The following is a 26,383-nucleotide window of genomic DNA, read 5'->3' as shown; positions in this document are numbered from 1 at the left end:
TTTGAACTCATGTCTCTGGATCATTAGTCCAGGCCTCTGGATTACTAGTCCAGTAACATAACCACTATGCTACTGTACCCCTAAGCAGTGCGCACTTGCAGTGAGCGCCTGGGCAGCGAGTCCCAGCACATATCTGATCAACAGGGAAGAGGTGGAGGAGAGAATGAGGAAATCGCAGGCAGCCACCATCCCTTCTCGATGCCCACACCCGCACTTGTCCCAACAGGGCAGGTGTGTAGCAGTCAGGAGTGGTGGGGTGGGGGGGGGGGGGGGTGTCAGTCCGATTTTCTGAGCCGAGGAACACCGAGACTAACCACAGTGCTTCTGCTGGTGTGCCAGCCGAGGTCAGCACTGCGTGGGGAGTGAACTCAAGCCTCTGCTTGGTCTGCACGGCTGAGCTCCACGGTGCAATTATCAAACAAGCCAGCAGAAGACGATTTATTTCAGGCGACACCACTATCCCCAGCCAGAATGGAGACGATTGGGTCATTTCTCCCTGTCAATTATAGCTTAGCTACTTTCAAAAGGAGACTAGACGAGTACATGGGAGAAAAGGGAATAGAAATATATGCTGAAAGACTGAAGTGAGATAAATGAAATGGGAGGAGGCTTGTGTGGAGTATAGACCAGCCCAGACTATTTGGGCTGATTGGCCTGTTTCCATGCTGTACATTCTCTAATTCTCTGTAATCACGCCTGGAGATTGCACTGCTGTTAATCACTGGGGTTTATTTTGCGCAGCATAATTTGTTTCATGTGACTAGCCTCCACTCACTGCATTTTTCTGGAGAAATCACCCTGCCTTTATCGGGAATCTCTGCTGTGGTTTCGGCCATCTCCATTCTGGCCGGGACTTGCGGTGTCACTATCTACAGCCTCCACTGTTGCAGCAGAGACTGGGTGGGATTCTGACAGAGCCCACAATCAGAACGATGTACTCGCCCGCTCAGAATTCACCGCACCCTTGGTTAATAAAGGGACCGTTTGATTTCCAGTGGCTGGACCCACCTTTACACCAAGTGCAGCCCTTACATTCCAATTTAATGTCAGCACTAACAACAACAACGGCTTTTGGGCAATAGTTCACTCTGGTGTCAATGTTCTGACATGTTTTATAACAACAACAACAACTTGTATTTATATCGCGCCTTTAACGTAGTAAAACGTCCCAAGGCGCTTCACGGGAGTGTTATAAGACAAAAAATTGACACGGCAAAATTTGATGCTGGAATTAAGGGACAAAAGCATGAGCAGGGCTGGTTGTTTTAATTAGCTCAATGACAACAGCGGCAAGAATTTGCATTTATCTAGTGCCGTTTATGGCAAAGTCCTGCATCAAAATAGGACAACCATTGTATTATGTTTTTCGTACAGGACTTTAGGCAGAGTGTAATTGTGAATTTAAAATGGTCTTTGAAGAGTATCTTTACAGGGTTCCCTTAATCTTCACGTCAGGGGGAGTGACCAAAACACAAAATTGTCCTGATTTATCCAGATGTTCAATGTATGGGCTGCCTCCCTCTGCTGTGACACCACCACTGATCTGAAACTAATTGGGGAGATTTTGTTCAGTAACTGGTCTGTCTTTGAAATGTTAATTCACTCTTATGGTAATGGAAAGTGGTTAGCGCCATTTTCCCGATATAGGCAACCGCTCGTGATAAGCGAGGACGGTTTATATGGTGGGGACTGTACATCAATAAAATATATTCTCATAGAATCATTGAATTAGAGTTGAACCGCAATGATGGCTTTATCTTAAAAGAAAGCTTTTCATGAGAAGGCTTTGGAGAGGGTGCAGAAGAGATTTACGAGAATGCTTCCAGGGATGAGGGATTACAGTTACGTGGATAGACTGGAGAAGCTGGGGTGGTTCTCTTTAGAGCAGAGAAGGTTGAGAGGAGATTTGTTAGAGCTGTTCAAAATCCTAAAGGGCTTAGACAGAGAAACTGTTTCCAACGGCGGAAGGTTCACTAACCAGAGGGCACAGATTTAAGGCGATTGGCAAAAGAACCGGAGGGGACATGAGGAAAAACCTTTTTACGCTGCGAGTGGTTAGGATTTAGAATGTACTGCCTGATAGGGTGGAGGATACAGATTCAATAGTAGTCTTCAAAAGGGAATTGGATAAATACATGAAGGAGAAAAAATTGCAGGGATATGGGGAAAGAGCCGGGGAGTGGGACTAACTGGATTGCTCTTCGAAAGAGCCGGCGCAGACTCGATGGGCCGAATGGCCTCTTTCTGTGCTGTACTATTCTAGGATTCTGTTTCTAGAATTCACACTTAGACTCCATGCCGTGAGCAGGAAAACTGCCTCACCCACATATAAACATCACATCAGCAACTTGCTGTGTATGTGTGCTTCTGTGTACTTCTCTGACTTGTAACTAAATCTGACTGTTAGTTTTAACCTGAATGCAATTGCCAGACAGGGGAGAAAAGAAGACAGGACAAAAACCCTGGATTTCAACACGATGAATGCTGGGAGGAGGGAGAGAGTGTGTAGGATGGCGAATTTGGAACTTAGAAGGGAAAAAGGTGAGAGCTCGGAGGAGCAATGACTATAGCAGTAGCAACAAAATAGATGTGGAAATTTGTACTAGTTATTCCCAATTCCTTGAAGGACAAGGGTAGCAGGTGCATGGGAACACCATCACCTCCAAATGCCTCTCCAAGTCACACATCAGCCCGACTTGGAAATATATCAACGTTCCTTCATCCTCACTGGGTCAAAATCCTGGAACACACTACCTAACAGCATTGTGGGAGTACCTTCACCACGCGGACTGCAACGGTTCAAGAAGGCGGCTCACCACCACCCTCTCAAGGGCAATTAGGGATGAGCAATAAACACTGGCCTTGCCAGCAACGCCCACATCCCGAGAATGAATAAAACTAAATTGAGAATTCACATGATATACAGGTTCAGGTTTAGTAAAATTTAAACAGTAGAAGATAAATAGCAATTTAGGCCAAGAGGATGATGGCTTAAACTGCCCTAAATGGGTTCTTGGCATGACAGGAAATGACCTCCTCCTTCTACAGGCAGGAAGTGAGGAATCCAGCCCAAAGCAGGATATGTACCATCTAGTGAAGCAACTGCACTCAACCCCAGAGAAAGACAAAGATTACAATTCAGGGAGAGGGAGACAGAGAGGAGACAAGGTAAGAGAAAGATCAACTATCAGACAGCTGGCCTTGCCTTATATTTTGTCCGGGGTGAGAGAGGTGGGTGAAAATCCTCGACAGATATGGGAGCAGAACTGAAGTCTTGACTAGACTTGGGTTTTTGAGAGAGAGTTAAGAATTAGTATACAATAGTATTAGATGTCACAGCAAAACTGGATGTCACAGTGACTTCAACACACGTTATTTAAGCTTCACATCACTCCATAGCCGTGCCCTCACTCTCTGCTCCAACAACAGCCTACACCTCGTTTATCCACTCCCTCTGCTCCACGATTGTTGACCACATCTTCAGCCACTATTATTACCCTGCCCTTTGTAACTCTCCCTCCCAGAACCTCTTCATTGTCACCCACCCCCTGCCTTCTCTCAACCGTCCCTCCAATTCCTCACTTCTCCTGTTCGATGCCTGTACTGGTCTCAGAGACGCCTTTCGGCGTTTGAGAAGTGCTATAGAAACACAGCTGTCGTACATCAACCTAGCAAGGAACACCATCACCTCAAATACGATAGCAAAATACTGCGGATGCTGGAAATCCGAAACAACAACAGAAAACGCTGGAAAAACTCAGGCCAGGGCAGCATCCATGGAGAGAGAAACAGAGTTAACGTTTCAGGTCGAAACCCTTTGAAGCCCTCCACCACTAACAGTTTCCCAGCCCCAACCGCCTCCTTTTCACTATGGACGTACAATCCCTCTACACCTCCATCCCCCACCAGGACGGCCTGAGGGCGCTCCACTTCTTCCTTGAACAGAGGCCCAACCAGTCCCCATCCACCACCACCCTCCTCCGCCTGGCTGAACTTGTTCTCACATTGAACAACTTCTCCTTTGACTCCACTCATTTTCTCCAAATCAATGGTGTTGCTATGGGTACCCGCATGGATCCTAGCTATGCCTGCCTTTTCATGGGATATCTGGAACACTCTTTGTTCCAATCCTACTCGGGTCCCCTCCCTCACCTCTTTTTCTGGTAAATTGATGACTGTATCGGTGCCGTCTCCTGCTCTTGCCCTGAACTAGAAAATTTCATTCACTTTGCTTCCAATTTCCACCCTTCCCTCACCTTCACATGGTCCATCTCTGACTCTTCCCTTCCTTTCCTCGACTTCTCCGTCTCCATCTCCATCTCTGGGGATAGGTTATTGACAAACATTCACTACAAGCCCACTGACTCCCACAGCTACCTGGACTACACTTCCTCCCACCCCGCCTCCTGTAAGGACTCTATTCCATTCTCCCAGTTTCTCCGTCGCATCTGTTCTGACGATGCCACCTTCCATACCAGTGCTTCCGACATGTCTTCCTTTTTCCTCAACCGAGGATTCCCCTCTACTGTGGTTGACACGGCCCTCGACCGTGTCCGTTCTATCTCCCGCACTTCAGCCCTCACGTCTGCCCCTCCCGGAACCACGATAAGAGTTCCCCTTGTCCTCACCTTTCACCCCACCAGCCTCCACATTCAATGGATCAACCTCCGCCAATTCCACCACCTCCAGCGTGATCCCACCACCAAACACATCTTCCCCTCACCTCCCCTTTCAGTATTCCGTAGGGACCACTCCCTCTGCGACACCCTAGTCCACTCTACCACCCCCAGCACCCCTTCCCCTGGCACCTTCCCGTGCAAGCGCAGGAGATGCAACATATGCCCTTATACCTCCCCCCTTCCCACTGTCCAGGGCCCCAAATACCCCTTCCAGGTGAAACAGCGATTTACTTGTTCTTCTTGCAATTTAGTATACTGTATTCGCTGCTCACGATGCGGTCTCCTCTACACTGGGGAGACCAAACGCAGATTGGGTGACCGCTTTGCGGAACACCTCTGTTCAGTCCGTAAGGGGGACCCCGAGCTCCCGGTGGCCTGTCACTTTAATTGACCGCCCCACTCCCACTCAGACCTCACCGACCTCGGCCTCTTGCATTGTTCCACGGAAGCTCAGCGTAAACTCAAGGAACAGCACCTCATCTTTCGATTAGGCACTTTACAGCCTTCTGGACTCAATATCGAGTTCAACAATTTCAGATCATAAGCTCAGCCCATATATATATTTTCCCCTTTTTTTTTAATCCACACTTTTGTCTGGGCTTTTTTCTTCCCTCCCATGTGGCAGCTGTCCTTCATCCTGCCCGGGCCATTCACACTTCATCTAGAGCCATCCTTTGTTCCTTGAATATCTCTTAATGTCTCTCAATCTCTCCTGTTTTCTATCCTATCTCTGACCTTCCCTTTTGTTCTTTCATCCCCTCCCCCTTTTCCCAGCCCCCACTTGCTTTAAAATCTATCCCTCTTCCTGCTTTTTTCCAGTCCTGACGAAGGGTCTTCGACCTGAAACGTTAACTCTGTTTCTCTCTCCACGGACGCTGCCCTGGCCTGCTGAGTTTTTCCAGCGTTTTCTGTTGTTATTACCACCAACTCAAAGTTCCCCACCAAGTCACACACCGTCCTGACTTGGAAGTATATCGGCCGTTCCTTCATCGTCGCTGGGTCAAAATCCTGGCACTCCCTCCCTAACAGCACTGTGGGAGCACCTTCACCACACGGACTGCAGCGGTTCAAGAAGGCAGCTCAGCACCACCTTCTCAAGGGCAACTAGGGATGGGCAATAAATGCCAGCCTCGCCAGCGACGCCCACATCGCAAGATCGATGAGAGTTTGAGATAAAATGAAAGGAGTACAGGCATTTATTTTTTTACATAGAAAGACGAGACTCGTCGACGCTATTTAAATTCCCTTTTGCCAGATGAACTTGATGGTCTCACTGAAAATAGGTGCGTTTTGACAGATCAAAACCCAGAGACATCAGAGTATACCGTGCCCAGTGAAGTACAGAAAATGATCAGAATGGTATTTATCCCCCGGGTCCCAGTTGGCATTTCCAACAAAAAAAAAATCTAAAAGCATTACTCGGACAGAAAGTGAGTTTAATACTCGCGTGGTGTTGCTCTCAGTTACTGTAGCCCTCCCACTCCCGTCATAAATTCTAATTAGATCCACTTTCTCCATCACAAGAAGCTGAAGCGGAATCCAGTTTATGTTGAAGGGTGCAGTTCTGGTGCTCGCCTCCTGTCCCAGTCAGTGCTCGCTCTGCACACTGACGGGGCAAAGCTGTAGCCATCTCCAGAGAAAGGAGCTGGCGTAGATTGAGTTTTAGAAAGCACCCTCCCAAACAAACAGCAGAACTGTCAAACACGCCAACAGTGAAATTAAAAAAAAAAAAAATTGCCAAATTAAATTAAGCACTCGGGCAGTTCATGTATTTTACATCGAGGTTACAGCACAGGCCATTCGGCCCAACTGGTCAGTGCCGGTGTTTATGCTCCACATGAACCTCCTCCCACCCTACTTCATCTCACCCCATCAGCATAACTTTCTATTCCTTTCTACCTCATGTGTTTATCTAGCTTCTCCATAAATGCTTCTATACTATTTGCCTTAAACCACTCCCTGTGGTAGCGAGTTCTACATTCTAAGTACTCTGAATAAAGACGTTTCTCTGAATTCACTATTGGTTTATTGGTGACTATCTTGGAAACATCTACTCTGCGTCTACCCTATCAAACCCTTTCAGAATCTTGGAACCCGAGATCCCTTTTCTCCTCCATCCCATTTCGTCTCTAATTATCCAAGCAGTATGTGGCCTCCTTATTCTTCTTACCAAAATGTAACACCTCACACTTGTCTATATTGAAAATAATTTACTAATTACACGCCCATTCTGCAAGTTTATTAAAGTCTTCCTCAGTATTTTACTATAACCTCTAATTCGGTGTTGTCTGCAAATTTTGAAATTGTACCCCCGATTCGAGTCCAATAATTTATGTGAATTATGAACAATAGTGGTCCCAGCACCGATGCTTCTGGAACACCACTTCCGACTTTTTGCCAGTATGAGTAGCTACCCTCAACCCTTACTCTCTGTTTTCTGTTTTGTAGCCAGCTTGCTATCCATTGCCACTTATCCCCTGACGCCACATGCTCCGACCTCAGTCATGAATCTACCATGTGGTACCTTATCGAAGGCTTTTTGAAAATCCAAATATATTACATCTACTGCATTATTCTGGTCTACTCTTCCTATTACTTCTTCAAGGAATTAAATAAGGTTGGCCAAGCATGACCGTCCCTTTTTTGAACTCCATGTGGACTACTCCTTCGTATATTATTGGTTTTTAGATGTTTTTCTATTACAGCTTTAAGTAAAGATTCCAATATCTGGGGGTTAATAGGTTCTGGGGGTTCTCTCGATATGGCAAATGTACTGCCCGGTGTGGAACTGAGCTACATGGACCAGGAAGATCCCAGGCTCGACGTCTAGTCTGTGCTGATTTAGCTGCCTTCATTCAGGGCTGCAGTAGAGGTGTCACAGTTAGCCTCAGTGCACATCTACGGACCAAGGGTAAGAACTGGATTGGCCCGCCGATCCTCGCCGTCTTGGGTCACACGTGACATGAAATAAAAGACTTGCATTTCTATAGCGCCTTTCACCATCTCAGGATCTCCCAAAGTGCTTTACAGCCAATTAAGTCCTTTTGAAGTGTAGTCACTGTTGTAATGTAGGAAACAACAACAGCCAATTTGCACACAGCAAGCTCCCACACAAAGCAATGAGATCATGACCAGATAATCTGCTTTAGTGATGTTGGTTGAGAGATAAATATTGGCCCAGGACACTGGGGATAACTTCGTATAGTGTCATGGGATCTTTTACGTCCACCTGAGGGAGCAGACAGGGCCTCGGTTTAACATCTCAGCCAAAAGACGGCACCTCCGACAGTGCAGCACTCCCTCAGCACTGCACTGGAGTGTCAGCCTGGATTTTTGTGCTCAAGTCCCTGGAGTGGGACTCGAACCCACAACCTTCTGACTCAGAGGCGAGGGTGCTGCCCACTGAGCCACGGTTCACATGTTAAGATGAAGGAGGGCCTGTTGAGTGAGGCACGGGATGGTGGCCTGCTCCTGTAGACCTGCTCCCCAGCACAAGGCAGTGCGCCTTCAGGAGAGGAGAACTGGGTCAAGTCCACAAACCAAGGTGAGAAATTCCACAACACAAAGACAGAGACAGACACCGTGCCCCGAAACTACTTACCTCTGTACTGTGCAAAATACAGTCGGAGATGTCTCCCCGAGTGCAAAATCTTCTCTTGAAATAGATCAATTTTATTCAGAAACAAAATCTAAGGGAAAAAAAAAGCAATTCATTTCAAAGGGGAACGAATTAACCTTTGTATTCAAATAATATTAACAATTAAATTATCCCAAGTCCCTTTAATTCCACATTCCACGCTCAATTTGTGTGTGTGGTTTAATTTCTTGGAATTTTAGCCTCACTGATTCAATAAATCACCGACATGAATAATTAACATGGGGATTGGTAGAAAAGGCCCCTTTTATTCGAGGTGATTTTCTTCCCTGATGATGCAATTAAAGGCACCAGAAGGTATAATATCAGGAGAATTTAGTCCAATCACAGAAGCTGCAATGAGTAATATCTTATTAGGGAGGGTAAATGGAACTGATGAAGTGAATCCATTAAGAGGACAGTAACAGTAAGTGAGATTGTCAAGCATAACAGAAATGACCATTTGTCACCAATTATTAGCTGCATTTTAATTACAAATGGCAGACACAATTAGTAATAAAACGGAACTGGATTAATTAGAGGTCACAGGTGGACAGGCTTAAAATAACTTTCCGCATGAGAGGAGGCTTCTGAATAATATCCTGGGGAGAGGGGACATTTTCTGAGGCAAACTGCGTCTTTCTAAAAATAAATCACAGATTTTGTTCCTCCTCTTTCTTGCTCTGCTACGCAGTTTTCTTCATCCTCCGATCTCTCTCTCTCTCCCAGAAATCACAACCTTTTCTCGTCTTCCTCCATTTCATCAATATTATGGTCAGCGTACATCTGAACTATCCTTTCTGTTGCTTCTAAGCTCCAACCACTGCCCCCTACAAACTCCACATACACCAGCCTAACTTGCTACCCTTCTTTGTGTGAAAACTTACAGTACTAGCTCCTACTTCGAACTCATTCATTAAAAAAATCAATTAGTGTGATCCTTTCTCTGCTGTTCCTTGTGACTCTGGAGAACGTGTTTCGTGATCACTTACTTACTGGGTTTCAATGACAACTTTCTCACGCTAAAGATTAGTGGCAAAGGATGTCATCTAGGAATTAATTCCAGTGGAAAAGGTCACTTCACACGACACCACTTAACTTCAGTGGGGGGTGGATGGGGGGAGGGGGCTCATGGCAAGTCGACCAAATCTCGGATCACTTTCCCCCACCCCCACCACACTCGGATGAACCTAACTCCCGCCGCCCCCCCCTCCCCACTGTTCAACTTCAATGAAAACGGTGGCCTGGGGACAGACTTTACAGTGCGCTGAAAACACCTACCCACAAGTCTTAGAGACAAGGTGCCATGGCAACTCAGGAGCTCAAGCAACTGAGCATAAAGCACTCTGAACCCCAGCAACAGGAGCACAGGAGAGGGGAAAGTTATTTTGAAGGAAAGAAGGAAGGAGAGGGGGGAAAGGAAGGAGAGGGGGGAAAGGAAGGAGAGGGGGGAAAGGAAGGAAGAAAGGAAGGAAGGAGAGGGAGGAAAGGAAGGAAGGAGAGGGAGGAGAAGGGGGAAAGGAAAGAAGGAAGGAAGGAAGGAGAGGGGGAAAGGAAGGAAGGAAGGAAGGAAGGAGAGGGGGAAAGGAAGGAAGGGAGAGGGGGGGAAGGAAAGAAGGAAGGAAGGAGAAGGGGGAAAGGAAGGAAGGAACGAAGGAAGGAAGGAACAAAGGAAGGAAGGAACAAAGGAAGGAAGGAACAAAGGAAGGAAGGAACAAAGGAAGGAAGGAACAAAGGAAGGAAGGAACAAAGGAAGGAAGGAACAAAGGAAGGAAGGAACAAAGGAAGGAAGGAACAAAGGAAGGAAGGAACAAAGGAAGGAAGGAACAAAGGAAGGTAAGAGAGGGGGGAAGGAAGGAGAGGGGGAAGGAAGAAAGGAAGGAAGGAATGAAGGAAAAGTTCCTTCACCAGGCCTTCCAACCTGAGCAAGTCTTTGAGGGTGAAGATTCAATCAAGTGCTGAAGGCTGATAGTTGCAGCCAAATTGGCTGAAGTTGCTTCAGACCCCAGAAGCTTTGAGTTGTTACAAACCCTTCACTTATTCTGTTTCATACAACAAACAATGAGAGAATTATGTGAGTATTTTTTTTTAAATGCAGCTAATTCATCTGAAATGAGGGGGAGGGGGTGTCATCCTTGAAATATGGGTGATTTGGTCGGACTGCGTCTCCCTCCTTATCCACAACAGGCAACGAGACTCGGAGGGCAATTATGTTGAGCAAACCCACATTCTAAGACATCTTGGTCCACGGGCACATCGATAACCCCCCCCCCCCAACAAAACCAGGTCTCAAGTCTAAAGTCTTCTAAATTCTTTATACTTCTCAAGTCATATCCTTTATTTTTAAAAGTGGACTAGCCAATGTCTCCAGATGTCAAGCCCATCAGCCACTCCTCGATTGCTGGGGTTCTGCTCCAGTCTCGAGCCTGCTCAGTCCCTGTCCCAGCCGCTGCTCCCTCCCTGGGCCTGCTCAAGCCTCTGCTGCTCCAGGTCCCCAAGCACTCAGAGGGAGGTGGAGTGGGGCTGCAGATATGGGAAGCGATTGGGGCGATCGGACCAGTTGAAGGGTGTCTATGACATGGCACCATGGACAGTCACAAGATTTTTTAATAATACGCAGCATTAAAAGCCGAATAACTCAGTAACCTAGCTTCACCAACCTTAGCCCGAGTACAGAGAGCTCGGTCATAGATTTCAATCATACAACAACGTTATAACATAACCATATTAATTTCTTATTAAAGTTAACATACCATGGAGGTATTGCTGAAGAATATGTTATTGCAGATGGAGGAAAAGAGTCTCAAACTCTCCTGCAACCGATTCTAGGAAAGAGAGAGAGAGAGAGGGAGAGAACAGGTCAGAGTGAAAATACAGAAATATAAACCAAAAATGCACCATGCGCCCCCAAGGCAGGGCGGACACCTGCCTGGTTTTACAGTGAGCTTTAAAAATATAAACCCTTTGTTTTTTTTCTCACTTGATATGGAGGGGCTTTAGTTCAAAGAATTCTCAACATCAGCAAAGCAACAGGAGAACCCAGGTTATGGTTTGGCTCCTATCCCTAAAGAACAGAAGTCAATGGCAAGAGGGGGGTCACTTGGCTCAATGAGGTTTGTCCATCTGTGCAGGAAACCCCTCTGCTACGAAGCCCATCATTCTGGTATTCGCTCCCACTGAAGCTCATCCCTCCAGTACCCTAACTCTCCCAATGAAGCCCATCCCTCCAGTACCCAAACTCTCCCATTGAAGCTCATCCCTCCAGTACCCTAACCTTCCCATTGAAGCTTATCCCTCCAGTACCCTAACCTTCCCAATGAAGCCCATCCCTCTAATACCCCAACTCTCCCAATGAAGCTCATCCCTCCAGTACCCAAACTCTCCCATTGAAGCTCATTCCTCCAGTACCCAAACTCTCCCATTGAAGCTCATCCCTCCAGTACCCCAACTCTCCCACTGAAGCTCATCCCTCCAGTACCCCAACTCTCCCACTGAAGCTCATCCCTCCAGTACCCCAACTCTCCCATTGAAGCTCATCACTCGGATATTTCAAATTTCCCATTCTCTCTTCCATCCTAACTCTCCCTCCGAACCTCAACTCTCAGTGACTTTAACACTCTCCCTGAAGCCTGGCACTCTCTTATTCTAACTTTCCAGCCTCATATCCAACAATATTTTAAATCCCACCCAAGGACTATGCTTCTATCACCCAGATTGACATTACTTCAGATATTTATCGTCCTTTGAGTGAAGTAGTTCTCTGGGATATTTGATCAAAATTTAGTTTTCATTAGTTGACACTTTCCTGCTAAGTGCAAACTAATGAAAACCAAATTACTGGCCACTCCCACCACTGCAAGGCTGCAACCCGTGGTCAAAGTGTCCTATTTTAACCAAGATTCCAAAAAAAACCACCAAACATAATGCAATGGTATGCTTTGTTTATCAGCCACTTGCATGAATATTACTTTGTCTCTGTGTCCAAAGCATTTGTGATTCAAATGAGGCTTCCCAATCCCCAGGAGCCTCTGCATTAACAGGTAATGGAACTGATCCTGAAAAATAAACCAAGTGCTTCGACAGAGCCACGACGTGCCCTGCTCTCAACTGCTGACCAAAGTAACTCAGGAAATAAATGAATATATTCATTTCTCTTCAGATCACAACACACGACCACAGTGTATCTGTAAGTGCCCAAGTGCAGTGAAAGTGGACAATCAGAGGGGGTAGTGACCGCAGCAGACTAAAATCATTTCATGTGACGCAGGTGTTATTCGCTAACAAACATGCAAGACAAAGTGCAAGCTCTAATTCAAGATAGGGAACGTATTTTAGTTCCCTCTCCCTCCATCATCATCTCACATTTATTTTTCTTACCTCCATTTCAGTGCCCTATGCTCTGTGCCATTCTCCAGGCAAGAGGCAGGCCGTGACCCTTCCCTCCTGGCCTCAGGCGAGAGGCAGGCCGTGACCCTTCCCCCCTGACCTCAGGCGAGAGGCAGGCCGTGACCCTTCCCCCCCGACCTCAGGCGAGAGACAGGCCGTGACCCTTCCCCCCTGACCTCAGGCGAGAGGCAGGCCGTGACCCTTTCCTTAGGTCTCAGGCGAGATTTAGGCCGTGACCCTTCCCTCCTGACCTCAGGGGAGATTCAGGCCGTGACCCTTCCCTCCTGACCTCAGGCGAGAGGCAGGCCGTGACCCTTCCCTCCTGACCTCAGGCGAGAGGCAGACCGTGACCCTTCCCCACTGACCTCAGGCGAGAAGCAGGTCGTGACCCTTTCCTTAGGCCTCAGGGGAGATTCAGGCCGTGACCCTTCCCCCTGACCTCAGGCGAGAGGCAGGCCGTGATCCTTCCCCTCCTGACCTCAGGGGAGATTCAAGCCGTGACTAGGGTTGCCAACTCTGGTTGGACATATTCCTGGAGGTTTAATCACATGACCGCCTGCCTCCAAATGCCCCGTCCAGTCAACAGCCTTTTAAATCCTTCCCCAATATTTTTTATAATAAATGAAAATGAAAAATACATCAACTTTTTTTGAATGTACCTATGATTATCTCCCGGGTTTGCTCAGTGTCCTGGAGCTTAATCTTTAATTCCTGAAGATTCCAGGGCAATCCGGGAGGGTTGGCGACCCCAACAGTGACCCTTATCTTGAGGCCTCAGGCGAGAGGAAAAAGGCCGTGACCCTTCCAATGACCCTTCCCTTGACACCTCAGGTGATGTTGCTTTGGACTGCTTGCTTGCTGAAGGCGAGCCATCTACAGATTCCCTTCCTCTCACCTGGTGGGCAGCAGCAGCCGGCATCTCACAAGGGCAACATTGCCCAACGTTGGTCATTTGTCCCGTAGAAAACCGGGTCCACCAATCATGCCCCTACCGGGTAGCCATCAGCACACACTGAAGCAGCAACTCGCACTAACCCCCAACACGCTGCATGCCACAAGCTAATATTTTTGCTTCCAAATGCTCTACAAGTTCAGCAAATGAATCTTTGCAACATGTCTAATGTGCTAGCTGTACACCGACCCAGTTCATTCACCAGGTTATGAGTTAATTGAGAAACATATTTCCCATTAGCCGATTTCTAAAACGAGATACACTGCTTCCAGGAGGTGAAGCCGAGAGTATCTCATCATCAGGTTTGTTCTAGTGTAAGTGAGAGTGAGAGAGAGTGAAACAAGGATGATATTGGAGTTGGTTGTCGTTCCCCATATCATCACAAAGCCGGTCAACACGCTAGCACTTGGGTAAGGTACGTGTCAGCCGCAGCTCAGTGGGTAGCACACTCGTCGGAGTCAGATCGTCGTGGGTCCAAGTCCCTCTCCAAAGACTTGAGCACAAAATCAATGCCGACACTCCAGTGCAGTACTGAGGGAGTGCTGCACTGTCGGAGGTGCCGACTTTCAGATGAGACATGAAACCAAAGTCCCGTCTGCTGTCTCAGGTGGCCGTAAAAGATCCCATGTCACTTTTTGAAGAAGAGCAGGGGAGTTCTTCCCCGTGTCCTGGCCAACATTTCTCTCTCAACCAAGACCAGTAAAACAGATCATAATCACATTGCTATTTGTGGGAGCTTGCTGTGCGCAAATTGGCTGCCGCGTTTCCTACATTACAACAGTGACTACACTTCAAAAGTACTTAATTGCCTGTAAAATGCTTTGGGACATCCTAAGGCCATGAAAGACACTGTATAAATGCAAGTCTTTCTTTTTTATAGAAGGCAGCTGGTGGTGGAGGGTAGAATAATTGGCACAGGGCAAGGGGAGCAGCAATGAAACATCTGAGCTACCCCCGATTCCAAAGTCAAGACCTATGTTTTTTTATTCCTTAAAATTGTGTTATTAAATTTGGATTCAATCCCAATCCGAGAGCGCTTTATATTCACAGCACTGTCTCTTCGATATGTGGGATAAGCTAACAGATCCAATCAATGGCTCAATACTGACAAAACACAAGATAGCAGAAGCAAAATGAGCTGCTTTCAGGTTATCTGGCACTAACGAGATAACAAGGCTGGCAACCGGACACGGGACACCTTAAACTGACAGCTGAGTGACTCTAAATCCCTGCTCAGAACTGTCATAAACCCACGCAGAGTGCAGTGTAACGTAACGTTATTGAGCGGTGTCAACTGCAGTCCTTCTGGACCCCTGCTAAAACTCAGCTCGGAAATCTGTGAATCCTCTCTTCCAACGTTCCTTCACTCGGACCGCACAATTATCAGCTCCCAGTGGAAGCAGATGTTTTTGATGCTCTTGCTGTTCTAACTCTTCCCCTTTATGATTAAAGGAATTGATAGGAGAGAGAGAGAGCGAGAGCGAGAGCGAGAAACTATTTCCTCTGGTGGAGGAGTCCAGAACAAAAGGGCATAACCTTAAAACTAGAGCTAGGCCCATTCAGGGGTGATGTCAGGAAGCACTTCTTCACACAAAGGGTAGTGGAAATCTGGAACTCTCTCCCCAAGAAAGTTGTGAAGGCTGGGGGTCATTTGAAAATTTAAAAACGGAGATTGAAAAGATGTTTGTTAGGCAAGGGTATTAAGGGTGATGGAACCAAGGCGGGTGGGTGGAGTTAAGATACAGATCAGCCATGATCTAAATCAAAGGCAGAACAGGCTCGAGGGGCTGAATGACCTCCTCCTGTTCCAAGTTATGCTCCCTCCAACGAATGCCTCTTGACTAGCAGACAATGATGGACATCGAGTCTTCCCCCCCTGCCAGGCCCTGAAAACTCTGAACCTCAGCGAAGCCTGTGGTCCCAGATGTATCCCTCCTACTGTGCTCAAGACGGGTGCCTTTCAAGTTGCCCCCATCGTACCCTGTCCCTTTAAGTCTCTCCTGTCCCAGTCAACTGTTCCTCATTACGCCACTAATTTCAAGCAGACGAATACCCTCAATGTGAAGGAAGACCAAGTGGTCTGCGATGTCTCCCAACAGCAAGTGGAACGAGGGATCAGCTGCATCATCAACAACTTGTATTTTGTAAAGGCCCTTTAACATAACGGAGTGAATATTGACCGTCAGCCAATGAGTTGGAGGCGGGGAGGGACTTGTGGTCTTAATATCCTCAAACTAAAGCAGAGTCTCTGCAGAAAACTCAAGTCTCCGAACTCATGGCCGAAACTACAGCAAACAGAGACTCCCGATTACAGCAGGATTATCTCTCCAGCATAGAGTGAGCGGAGGATAGTTACATGATAGAGATGATGTGCGTAACATCAATCCCAGTCACTTACAGCAGTGATTTGGGGTGTCACTATAGGCAGGCTTATCATAAAGACACTTCACGAGAGATGCAAGGATAATGGGTCGAGTGAGGGAGACGGTTGGAGGGAGACCAAAGGTTCAGCCAAATGGATGGGCTTGAGACGATATTCAAATGAGAGAGTGCTGTAGAGTTTTTAAGGAAGGAATGCACAGAAAAGGCCAGGGCCAAAGGGATGGCGTGTTTGGGGGGTCGGCAGATGAATTGCGGCAGAGCGAGTGCAGGGAAGGGTCATGAAGGGGTTTGAAGCCTGGTTCATGGCGAGAGAGCAAGAGTGAAAGCGCAAGCACCGGAGCAAGACAGCGCGCGAGAGCAAGAGCAGCCCGATGCAGTCAACACCTTGAAGAAAATGAGAGAAAACGAGATGGAAGAGAAGCTAGTCTTGTAGCTCAGGCCTTCAGAGCTTTAAACCATGTCTGCAACTGAATTTTAGCAAGGAAGGGGTTTGAAGGGAAAGCAACCAAGTAAATCAGCATTGATGGATCGCACAACTAACACTGCTTTTCAAAGGTCCCACAGTTTATTAGATCCTCGAATTCGCCCTCAATTTACAACAACACAGCACCTTTAATGTAGTAAAACATCCCAAAGGTGCTTCCCAGGAGCGATTATCAAACAAAATTTGACACCGAGCCACATAAGGAGATATTAGGACAGGTGACCAAAAGCTGGGTCAAAGAGGCAGGTTTTAAGGAACGTCTTAAAAGGAGGGAGAGGTAGAGAGGGGGGGAGAGGTTGAGGGAGGGAGTCCCAGAGCTTTGGGCCTCGGCAGTGGAAGGCACGGCCGCCAATAGTGGAGCGATTAAAATCGGGGATGGGCAAGAGGCCAGAATTAGAGGAGCGCAGATATCTCGGAGGGTTGTAGGGCTGAAGGAGATTACAGAGATAGGGAGGGGCGAGGGCCATGGAGGGATTTGAAAACAAGGATGAGAATTTTAAAATTGAGCCGTTGCTGGACTGGGAGCCAATGTAGGTCAGCGAGCACAGGGGCGCTGGGTGAACGGGACTTGGTGCGAGTTAACTAACTTTTTAAAGACCCTGGCAATAATGGTGGCCCTATTCTCTGTCAATCACATTTGGGCTTTTTTTTTAAATAAAAAGTTATTATTGAATCCCTTTTAAAAACGTAACCATTGCATCAGCCTATGACCCAAACTTCGACCACACCCACCAGTTACCTTTACCTCATCAGCTGACTCAGGCATTCATATAATGGCTAATGTGCCCTTCACCCCATTTAACTACAGTTTAGAGGTTTCGCTCCTATTACGGCACAGTTAGTGCTGATTCAGTTGGCAGAACAAAGGTCTCTCTCACGGCCACGCACACACGATTAAATACAACCAGTTCATGTATCATTTTAGATGTCACCTCACTCTGCATTACAAACCACGTACATAACAAGTGATTGAGCTCCATTATATCTTCCCCATAGTTATTAACTGAAAGTTCAACAGCAGCACAGCGCCTTCAGGTAAATTAACCCCAAGGATTAAGCTCGGGATATGTTACGAATCTTATGATCCATGAAGAAAGACTCATGAAATAACACTGGACAGCCAGCTGGTGGCGCCGTCCAAGGAGTATAAATACTCGGGCGTGGGCCCAGCTTGCCCAGGACATTTTGTAAACAGGAACTAGTGAAAGATAACTAGACCTCCATGTTTTGAAACAAGTTGATTAAAGCCTTGCTTTATACTTGAACCAAGTGCGTAGTGAGTTTTATTACGTCAGGATATTTGTTCAACTTGAAGCAAATCATTACATATACTGTGAGGGTTGCCAATCCTCCAGGGTTGCCCGGGGGGGGGGGGGGGGGAAATCATAGAAGCATTCAAAAAAAGTGTGTTTTTCCATTATCTTTGAAGACTTTTGTTTGTTGGTTATAAAAATATTGGAGATGGGGGAAAAAAGGCTGTTTGACCGGGTGAAGTAGTTGAAGGCAGAGGGGGGGTCATGTGATTAAACCTCCAGGAATACATCCAACCAGAGTTGGGAACCCTAATACAGTATACTGTTAGACAACCTGGTTAGGCCCCAGCTGGAGTACTGTGTGCAATTCTGGGCACCACACTTTAGGAAGGATGTCAAGGCCTTGGAGAGGGTGCAAAGCAGGTTTACCAGGGCTGAGGGAGTTCAGTTATGTGGAGAGATTGGAGAAGCTGGGATTGTTCTCCTTCGAGCAGAGAAGGTTCAGGGGAGACCCAATAGAGTTATTCAAAATTAGATGGGGGTTTGATAGAGAAAATAGGGAGAAACTGTTTCTTCTGGCAAGTGGGTCGGTAACCAGAGGTCATAGATTTAAAATAATTGGCAAAAGAACTAGAGGGAAAACAAGGAGGAATGTTTTCACGCAGAGGGTTGTTGCGATCTGGAACACGCTACCTGAAAGGGTGGTGGAATCAGATTCCATGGGAACTTCCAAAAGGCAATTGGACATGTACTTGAAGAGGACTAATTTGCAGGGTTATGGGGAGAAGGCTGGGGTGTGGGACTAATGGACAGCTCTTTCAAAGAGCCGGCACAGGCGTGAAGGGCTGAATGGCCTCCTTCGGTGATGTAAGATTCTATGATTGAGGGATCTGCCAAATTTCCTACTTTTTAACCCCCACCTAGGGTGCCCTATTTATTTTCCAAATTGCTGAAACGTTGATTTATTTGCTTTTGCCCATTCCCGCGGATGCAGTCGGCGTTGCTCTGGGGTCTAACAGTATGAGGTGGGCCTTGTTTCTATGGACTGCCCTGTCCAGTGAGCCATTGGGGGGGGGGGACCAGAGAGATCAGTTGATCGTTACCCCCTTGAACAATCCATGGTTGCTGGTACAGCATCTCTCTTATGAAGGGGTTTGATATTGTAGAAGTAGAGAAGATGTTTTCGCCTGTGGGGGGGGGGGGGGGGTGTGAGTCCAAGACGAGGGACCATAAATATAAGATAGTTACTAATAAATCCAGTAGGAAATTCAGGAGAAACTTCTTTACCCAGAGAGTGGTGAGAATGTGGAATTCGCCACCACAGGGAGTGGTTGAGGCGAATAGTATAAATTCATTTAAGGGGAAGACAGGTAAGTAAGGGAGGGAGAAAGGAATCGAAGGAGATGCTGATGGGGTGAGATGAAGTAGGGTGTGAGGAGGCTCGTGTGGAGCATAAACACCGACACGGGCGAGGGAATATCGCGGCGCTATGTGCCGCAACACCAGGTACTGCGGTCCTTCCTCCCCTTCTTAAAGGGGAGGGGCCTTGCGCAGCGCGACCCGGGGCCCAGCTGGGCGACCGGGGATCAGAGTGCCAGCAAAAGAGCCCGGCACTCGAGAAAGAGCCTGGGACGGCAAAGCGGGCAGGTGCTGGCAAGGCGGCCAGCAACAAAAATGGCTGCCCGGCACCTTGCCTTTATATAGCACCGCCCCAGCCGTTGGTAAGCCCCCCTGACCTAGTCGGACATAGCGTCCGGCGGTAAGTCAGGGGGTGCTGCTGAAGATCACGGCCGGGGCGCTAACGGCTACCGCCACCGCTAACCTCCCGCTGAATTTCACGGGAGGCGTTGGCAGTGCCGCGCCCGGGCGCTAGTCGCTTTACTAACGGGAGGCGCAATGCAACCGAAGTTTCCCCCCTATGTAATTTGTATAGCGGCAGCATCGGAGATTTTTGCAATCTGTTCACTCATTTAGCCCTGCACACTGGGGGGGGAATCAAGAGGCTCTACTACCTCCACCCTGGGCCGAGGGCTGCAGACTCAGCACAGACGAGGGACTGATCTGGGATCTTGCTGGTCCGTGTGGGACTCAGTACCCTCTCACTGATGCGCAGGCAGGTTGTTAATTTGTCGGAGTGTCCAATGTCTAAACGTTACAGGAACAAGTCCGGGCCTCGGTTCCGCTGGGCTCAGCTGACAGACTCGTACCATTCAGTCGAGTGACGGATGTCGTTGCTCAGTCTGAGTCCCAGGAGATGGCGATTGCTCCTGAATACAGCGATTAGAAAATCCAGTCCCCAGTCCAAACAAACAATCATTTCCATAATTTCCTCCTGTTGTCTTCACACCATAAGCATCACTCAATTTTAACCGACGATGGATTAATCATCTTTCTTCATTAAACCCTGAAGTCAATGGAGAACCAGTAACCCCTCAGTGAACGAGAATGTGTTTGAGTTCCTGGGAAATGCAAGTGTGAAAATTCTGCAGAGCTCTCATTGAGTTCTGTTGAAAGACTTGCATTTCTATAGCGCCTTTCACAATGTCCCAAAGCGCTTTACAGCCAATGAAGTACTTTTTGAAGTGTCGTCACTGTTGTAATGTAGGAAACGCAGCAGCCAATTTGCGCACAGCAAGCTCCCACAAACAGCAATGCGGTAACGACCAGATCACCTAATTGCAGTGATGTTGGTTGAGGGATAAATATTGGGCCGAGACCCTTCGGCCCACTCGATCTCAGCAGTTTCTGGAGCCCCAGCGTCCTGGTCTCAACCATTCTTCCCGGGAACACACTCCAGCTGTTGGTCACCCCGTGTGTAAAGGAACATCTCCCCGATATCGGTCCTGAACCCGGCCCTGTAAGCTGCAACCTCACTGCCCTCATTGGAGATCTCAACAAAACACTCGCAGCCCACGGCACCACCCTCCCTCCCTCCCCCGCCATCTTCTCCCCCTCCTCCCCTGCAGCTATTGATTCATGGTGGGGTAAAATTCCATGGGCACTGTTAGCCCTCCTAAGCATCCAGGCTATTCGACCATGGTGGGGTGGGGGGGGGGGGGGGGTATCTCAGCTGCGGCCAATCCTGTTCTCTCCGGATGTCTCCACCGTCTAGCCGGGGACACTGGGTAGAGCAACTCGGAGCAGGCCCAACCCCATTGGCTGATGAATTTCCCCTTCCCGAGCTGAGAGGCACCAAGACCTATTGTAGCAGTCCAATAAAAGCCCAGCTGGGATTGGTACAGATCAGCGATTGAGTGTGGGGCCTGTGCGTACAGCTGACTCCCACACTCGGCAGAGCCCCGGGGTTTGGGGGGGGTTGGGGGGAAGCTTTTACTGTCTGCTGTCAGTATGGCTGGAGGTTGGGACAGTTCAGATCACCCCACCCCCAGCCATCCGCAGCCTTCCTCCCAGGTCATGGCTCACATCAAGTGCCTCAGTTCTTAGTCAGACAAAGGATCTCTGTTCAATTCTCCTGTCAGGCTTGTGATATATAATTATGGATGGCTCATAATTTCCTTTGAATGGATTTGTCACACTGGTGGGCACCAGTTTACTGGGGCTGTCACTCCTCACAGCTCTCGCTTCACCGTCAGACTGTCTGCATTGATCGCTCATTGCTACGCGCAGGATTGGTGCTGTCCTTCAACCTGCCTCGCTTTTTTTGCCTCATTATTTTATTTTCCAGTTTACCGCTCCTCTCCGCCCACCCGCCGCCCCTGAAGGTGCTGATGCTTGGCTGGGGAACGGTTCCGCGTCGGGAACGGTTCCACGTCATGGGGCACTGCCCGCTCCCACACCCACATGGACATCTTTCACGTGCGCCAGGACTGTGCACATTGGTAGTTGTTTGGACACAGGAAGCATCACAGCTGTTCTGTCCTCACCCAACCTACACACAGATTGAGACAGACAGACGAGAGGCGGCGAGGGACGGAGAGGCGGCGAGGGAGGGCGAGGCGGCGAGGGAGGGCGAGGCGGCGAGGGAGGGCGAGCGAGAGAGAGGGAGGGCGAGAGAGAGAGACAATTTTCTAAATTGCCGAAACGTTGATTTATTTGCTTTTGCCCATTCCCACGGATGCAGTCAGCGTTGCTCTGAGGTCTAACAGTATGAGGTGGGCCTTGTTTCTATGGACTGTCCTGTCCAGTGAGCCATTGGGGGGGGACAGAGAGATCAGTTGATCGTTACCCCCTTGAACAATCCATGGTTGCTGGTACAGCATCTCTCTTATGAAGGGGTTTGATATTGTAGAAGTAGAGAAGACGTTTTCGCCTGTGGGGGAAGTCCAAAACGAGGGACCATAAATATAAGATAGTCACCAATAAATCCAGTAGGGAATTCAGGAGAAACTTCTTTACCCAGAGAGTGGTGAGAATGTGGAACTCGCTACCACAGGGAGTGGTTGAAGCGAATAGTATAGATTCATTTAAGGGGAAGATAGGTAAGTAAGGGAGGGAGAAAGGAATCGAAGGAGATGCTGATGGGGTGAGATGAACATGGGTGTGAGGAGGCTCGCGTGGAGCATAAACACCGACACGGGCCAGTTGGGCTGAATGGCCTGTCTCTGCGCTGTAAATACGGTGTAATTTGTATAGCGGCAGCGTGGGAGATTTTTGCAATCTGTTCACTCATTTAGCCCTGCACACTGGGGGGGGAATCAAGAGGCTCTACTACCTTCAGCCTGGGCCGAGGGCTGCAGACTCAGCACAGATGAGGGACTGATCTGGGATCTTGCTGGTCCGCGTGGGACTCAGTACCCTCTCACTGATGCGCAGGCAGGTTGTTAATTTGTCGGAGTGTCCAATGTCTAAACGTTACAGGAACAAGTCCGGGCCTCGGTTCCGCTGGGCTCAGCTGACAGACTCGTACCATTCAGTCGAGTGACGGATGTCGTTGCTCAGTCTGAGTCCCGGGAAATGGCGATTGCTCCTGAATACAGTGATTAGAAAATCCAGTCCCCAGTCCAAACAAACAATTATTTCCATAATTTCCTCCTGTTGTCTTCACACCATAAGCATCACTCAATTTTAACCGACGATGGATCAATCATCTTTCTTCATTAAACCCTGAAGTCAATGGAGAACCAGTAACCCCTCAGTGAACGAGAATGTGTTTGAGTTCCTGGGAAATGCAAGTGTGAAAATTCTGCAGAGCTCTCATTGAGTTCTGTTGAAAGAAAGACTTGCATTTCTATAGCGCCTTTCACAATGTCCCAAAGCATTTACAGCCAATGAAGTACTTTTTGAAGTGTAGTCACTGTTGTAATGCAGGAAACGCAGCAGCCAATTTGCGCACAGCAAGCTCCCACAAACAGCAATGAGACAGTATAGAGAGAGACAGAGCGAGGGGGGGGACGGACAGACAGAGCGAGGGGGGGGACGGACAGACAGAGCGAGGGGGGGGACGGACAGACAGAGCGAGGGGGGGGACGGACAGACAGAGCGAGGGGGGGGACGGACAGACAGAGCGAGGGGGGGGACGGACAGACAGAGCGAGGGGGGGGGGGCCGGACAGACAGAGCGAGGGGGGGGCCGGACAGACAGAGCGAGGGGGGGGCCGGACAGACAGAGCGAGGGGGGGACGGACAGACAGAGCGAGGGGGGGACGGACAGACAGAGCGAGGGGGGGACGGACAGACAGAGCGAGGGGGGGACGGACAGACAGAGCGAGGGGGGGGACGGACAGACAGAGCGAGGGGGGGCCGGACAGACAGAGCGAGGGGGGGGCGAGAGGGGGACAGACAGAGAGGGCGAGAGAGGGACAGATGAGAGAGGGACAGATGAGAGAGGGAGGGCGAGAGAGCAAGCGAGACTGACCGAGACACACAGACAGAGAGAGAGAGGAGAGAGAGACCGAGAGAGAGGAGAGAGAGAGACCGAGAGAGAGGAGAGAGAGACCGAGAGAGAGGAGAGAGAGACCGAGAGAGGAGAGAGACCGACAGAGAGAGAGACCAACAGAGAGAGAGAGAGAGAGAGACCGACAGAGAGAGACCGACAGAGAGAGAGAGAGAGAGAGAGAGACCGACAGAGAGAGAGAGAGAGAGACCGACAGAGAGAGAGAGACCGACAGAGAGAGAGAGAGACCGACAGAGAGAGAGAGAGACCGACAGAGAGAGAGAGACCGACAGAGAGAGAGAGACCGACAGAGAGAGAGAGACCGACAGAGAGAGAGAGAGACCGACAGAGAGAGAGAGAGACCGACAGAGAGAGAGAGAGACCGACAGAGAGAGACCGACAGAGAGAGAGAGAGAGAGAGAGAGACCGACAGAGAGAGAGAGAGAGAGACCGACAGAGAAGACCGACAGAGAGAGACCGACAGAGAGAGAGAGACCGACAGAGAGAGAGAGACCGACAGAGAGAGAGAGACCGACAGAGAGAGAGAGAGAGAGAGAGAGACCGACAGAGAGAGAGAGAGAGACCGACAGAGAGAGAGAGACCGACAGAGAGAGAGAGACCGACAGAGAGAGAGAGAGACCGACAGAGAGAGAGAGAGACCGACAGAGAGAGAGAGACCGACAGAGAGAGAGACCGACAGAGAGAGAGAGAGAGAGACCGACAGAGAGAGACCGACAGAGAGAGAGAGAGAGACCGACAGAGAGAGAGAGAGACCGACAGAGAGAGAGAGACCGACAGAGCGAGAGAGACCGACAGAGCGAGAGAGACCGACAGAGCGAGAGAGACCGACAGAGCGAGAGAGACCGACAGAGCGAGAGAGACCGACAGAGCGAGAGAGACCGACAGAGCGAGAGAGACCGACAGAGCGAGAGAGACCGACAGAGAGAGAGAGACCGACAGAGAGAGAGAGACCGACAGAGAGAGAGAGACAGAGACAGACAGAGACAGAGGCAGAGAGAGAGAGAGAGAGACAGACAGGCACCGACATCCCACCCAGTATTCCAAGTACCGAGCTTTCTCCAGTTATTCATGTGGTGCAAATCCAGCTCTCTCAACGTGAGCATGGATCCACTAAACGCTTATATACAGCTCTTTGCTCCCTACAGGTAAATGATAGATACATTTCTCTCTTCCTCTTCAGAAAAGGGGTGCAGTCTATCAATCCTGTGACAACAATACCCAACCATCCCCTGGAGAACGTCTCCCCTCTAGACCGCGGCCAGGTTGCTGGCGATGACCCGCTTACCATGGACGGTTCCTCCAACAGGGTCATGTCGTACCCACTCAACGCGGCCACGAACAACACCGCGCGCACATCTTCAAAGCAGCCAATCCACTTCCGCCGCTCTGTCCTCTGGCCCCCGACATCGTACAGCCTGAAATCCACAAGAATAAATGGTTGTCACCTCGGCGACTTTTGGGTGAGCTTTGCCCCCACCCCAGTGAACCGCCTGCACTGGGCTCCTTTAGTCAGAGAGGAAAAGGAAAGGGGAAAAGGACCTTCCCATGCCAGCGCTGCTCGCAGGGGCTGCCAGCCCTCCAGGACTGCCCTGGAGTCTCCAGGAGTTGGCGATTAATCTCCGGGACACCGCTGCAAACAACACCCGGAGAAACAAACCATTGGGGGCAATCACAAATTGTTTCTCTTTGTAAAAAAAATCTTTGAACACTTCTGTTTAATTAGTTGTGGAAGTATCAGGCACGGGCCACAAGGCTGTTTGACGGACAGTGAAGAATCATCCAATCAGATGACGTAGAATCTGTTTGCTTTCCAATTGGCTGGGAAGGTGGTGCATTGCAAGGGTGGAGATGTCGGGCGACCAATGGCGGGATTACGGGGGCGCGGCGGTTAGCAGCAGCTGGTCATGTGATGGAAGCCTCCAGGAACATGTCCAACCAGAGTTGGCAACCCAATCTCGGGAGGTTGTAGGGCTGGAGGAGGTTAGAGAGGTGGGGAAGGGACGAGGACACGGAGCAGTGGTGAAACAGGAAGCTTACCGCGGCTTCGCCCAAATGCCGGATATAGTAGTGCTCTTTTTGATTTTACTGTTTGGGCAAAGGGGAAAATTCCAGCCAAGGACAGTCTCGAACACGCAGAGACACTGCCCATCTTCTTCCTTGCCCTCTCCCGCCCCAATTTACCCGACAGCTGGATTAAACTGCTTTTATAAGTAGAAAGCTAATTGGCGCCTTTTTGGTCTACCCACAAGCACTCAAGATCAGTCAGCATAGAAACATAGAAGATAGGAGCAGGAGTAGGCCATTCGGCCCTTCGAGCCTGCTCCGCCATTCAACGAGATCATGGCTGATCATCCAAACCCTAGCACCCGGTCCCTACACCGACAGCCATCCCACCCAAGCCCTATCCCCGTAACCCCTGTAACCCCACGTATTTAATCCCCCCTAACACTAAGGGTCAATTTTTATCATGGCCAATCAACCTAACCCGCACATCTTTGGACTGTGGGAGGAAACCGGAGCACCCGGAGAAAACCCACGCAAACACAGGGAGAATGTGCAAACTCCACACAGACAGTCACCCGAGGCCGGATTTGAACCCGGGTCCCTGGTGCTGTGAGGCAACAGTGTTAACCACTATGCCACCGTGCAAATCTCAGAATGTCAACGGATTCTGGAACTTTGAGATTTGTTTTCCCACGTCCGATATTTTTATAACTAAAATATAAGAGAGTGTGTTAAGAAAGTTTTAAAATACCCCTG

General features: G+C 49.0%; 1 protein-coding gene across 1 annotated transcript in view; it reads right to left on the bottom strand.

Annotated features, from left to right (window-relative positions):
• gnav1 (guanine nucleotide binding protein (G protein) alpha v1) overlaps positions 1–26,383 on the bottom strand; it is a 147,008-nt gene that overhangs the window by 5,267 nt on the left and 115,358 nt on the right. Inside the window, exons 6-8 of the mRNA XM_085963850.1 lie at positions 24,909–25,038; positions 11,067–11,138; positions 8,281–8,368 (exon numbers count right to left, since the gene is read on the bottom strand). Coding sequence (XP_085819976.1) covers positions 8,281–8,368; positions 11,067–11,138; positions 24,909–25,038 — 290 coding nt within the window. The remainder of the gene's footprint in view (positions 1–8,280; positions 8,369–11,066; positions 11,139–24,908; positions 25,039–26,383) is intronic.

Source organism: Somniosus microcephalus, chromosome 21 (assembly GCF_052327205.1).
Source record: "Somniosus microcephalus isolate GS21.2 chromosome 21, FLI_Smic_1.0, whole genome shotgun sequence".
In the NCBI taxonomy this organism is placed as follows: Eukaryota; Metazoa; Chordata; class Chondrichthyes; order Squaliformes; family Somniosidae; genus Somniosus; species Somniosus microcephalus.
This window is presented reverse-complemented; position numbering and strand designations above follow the sequence as displayed.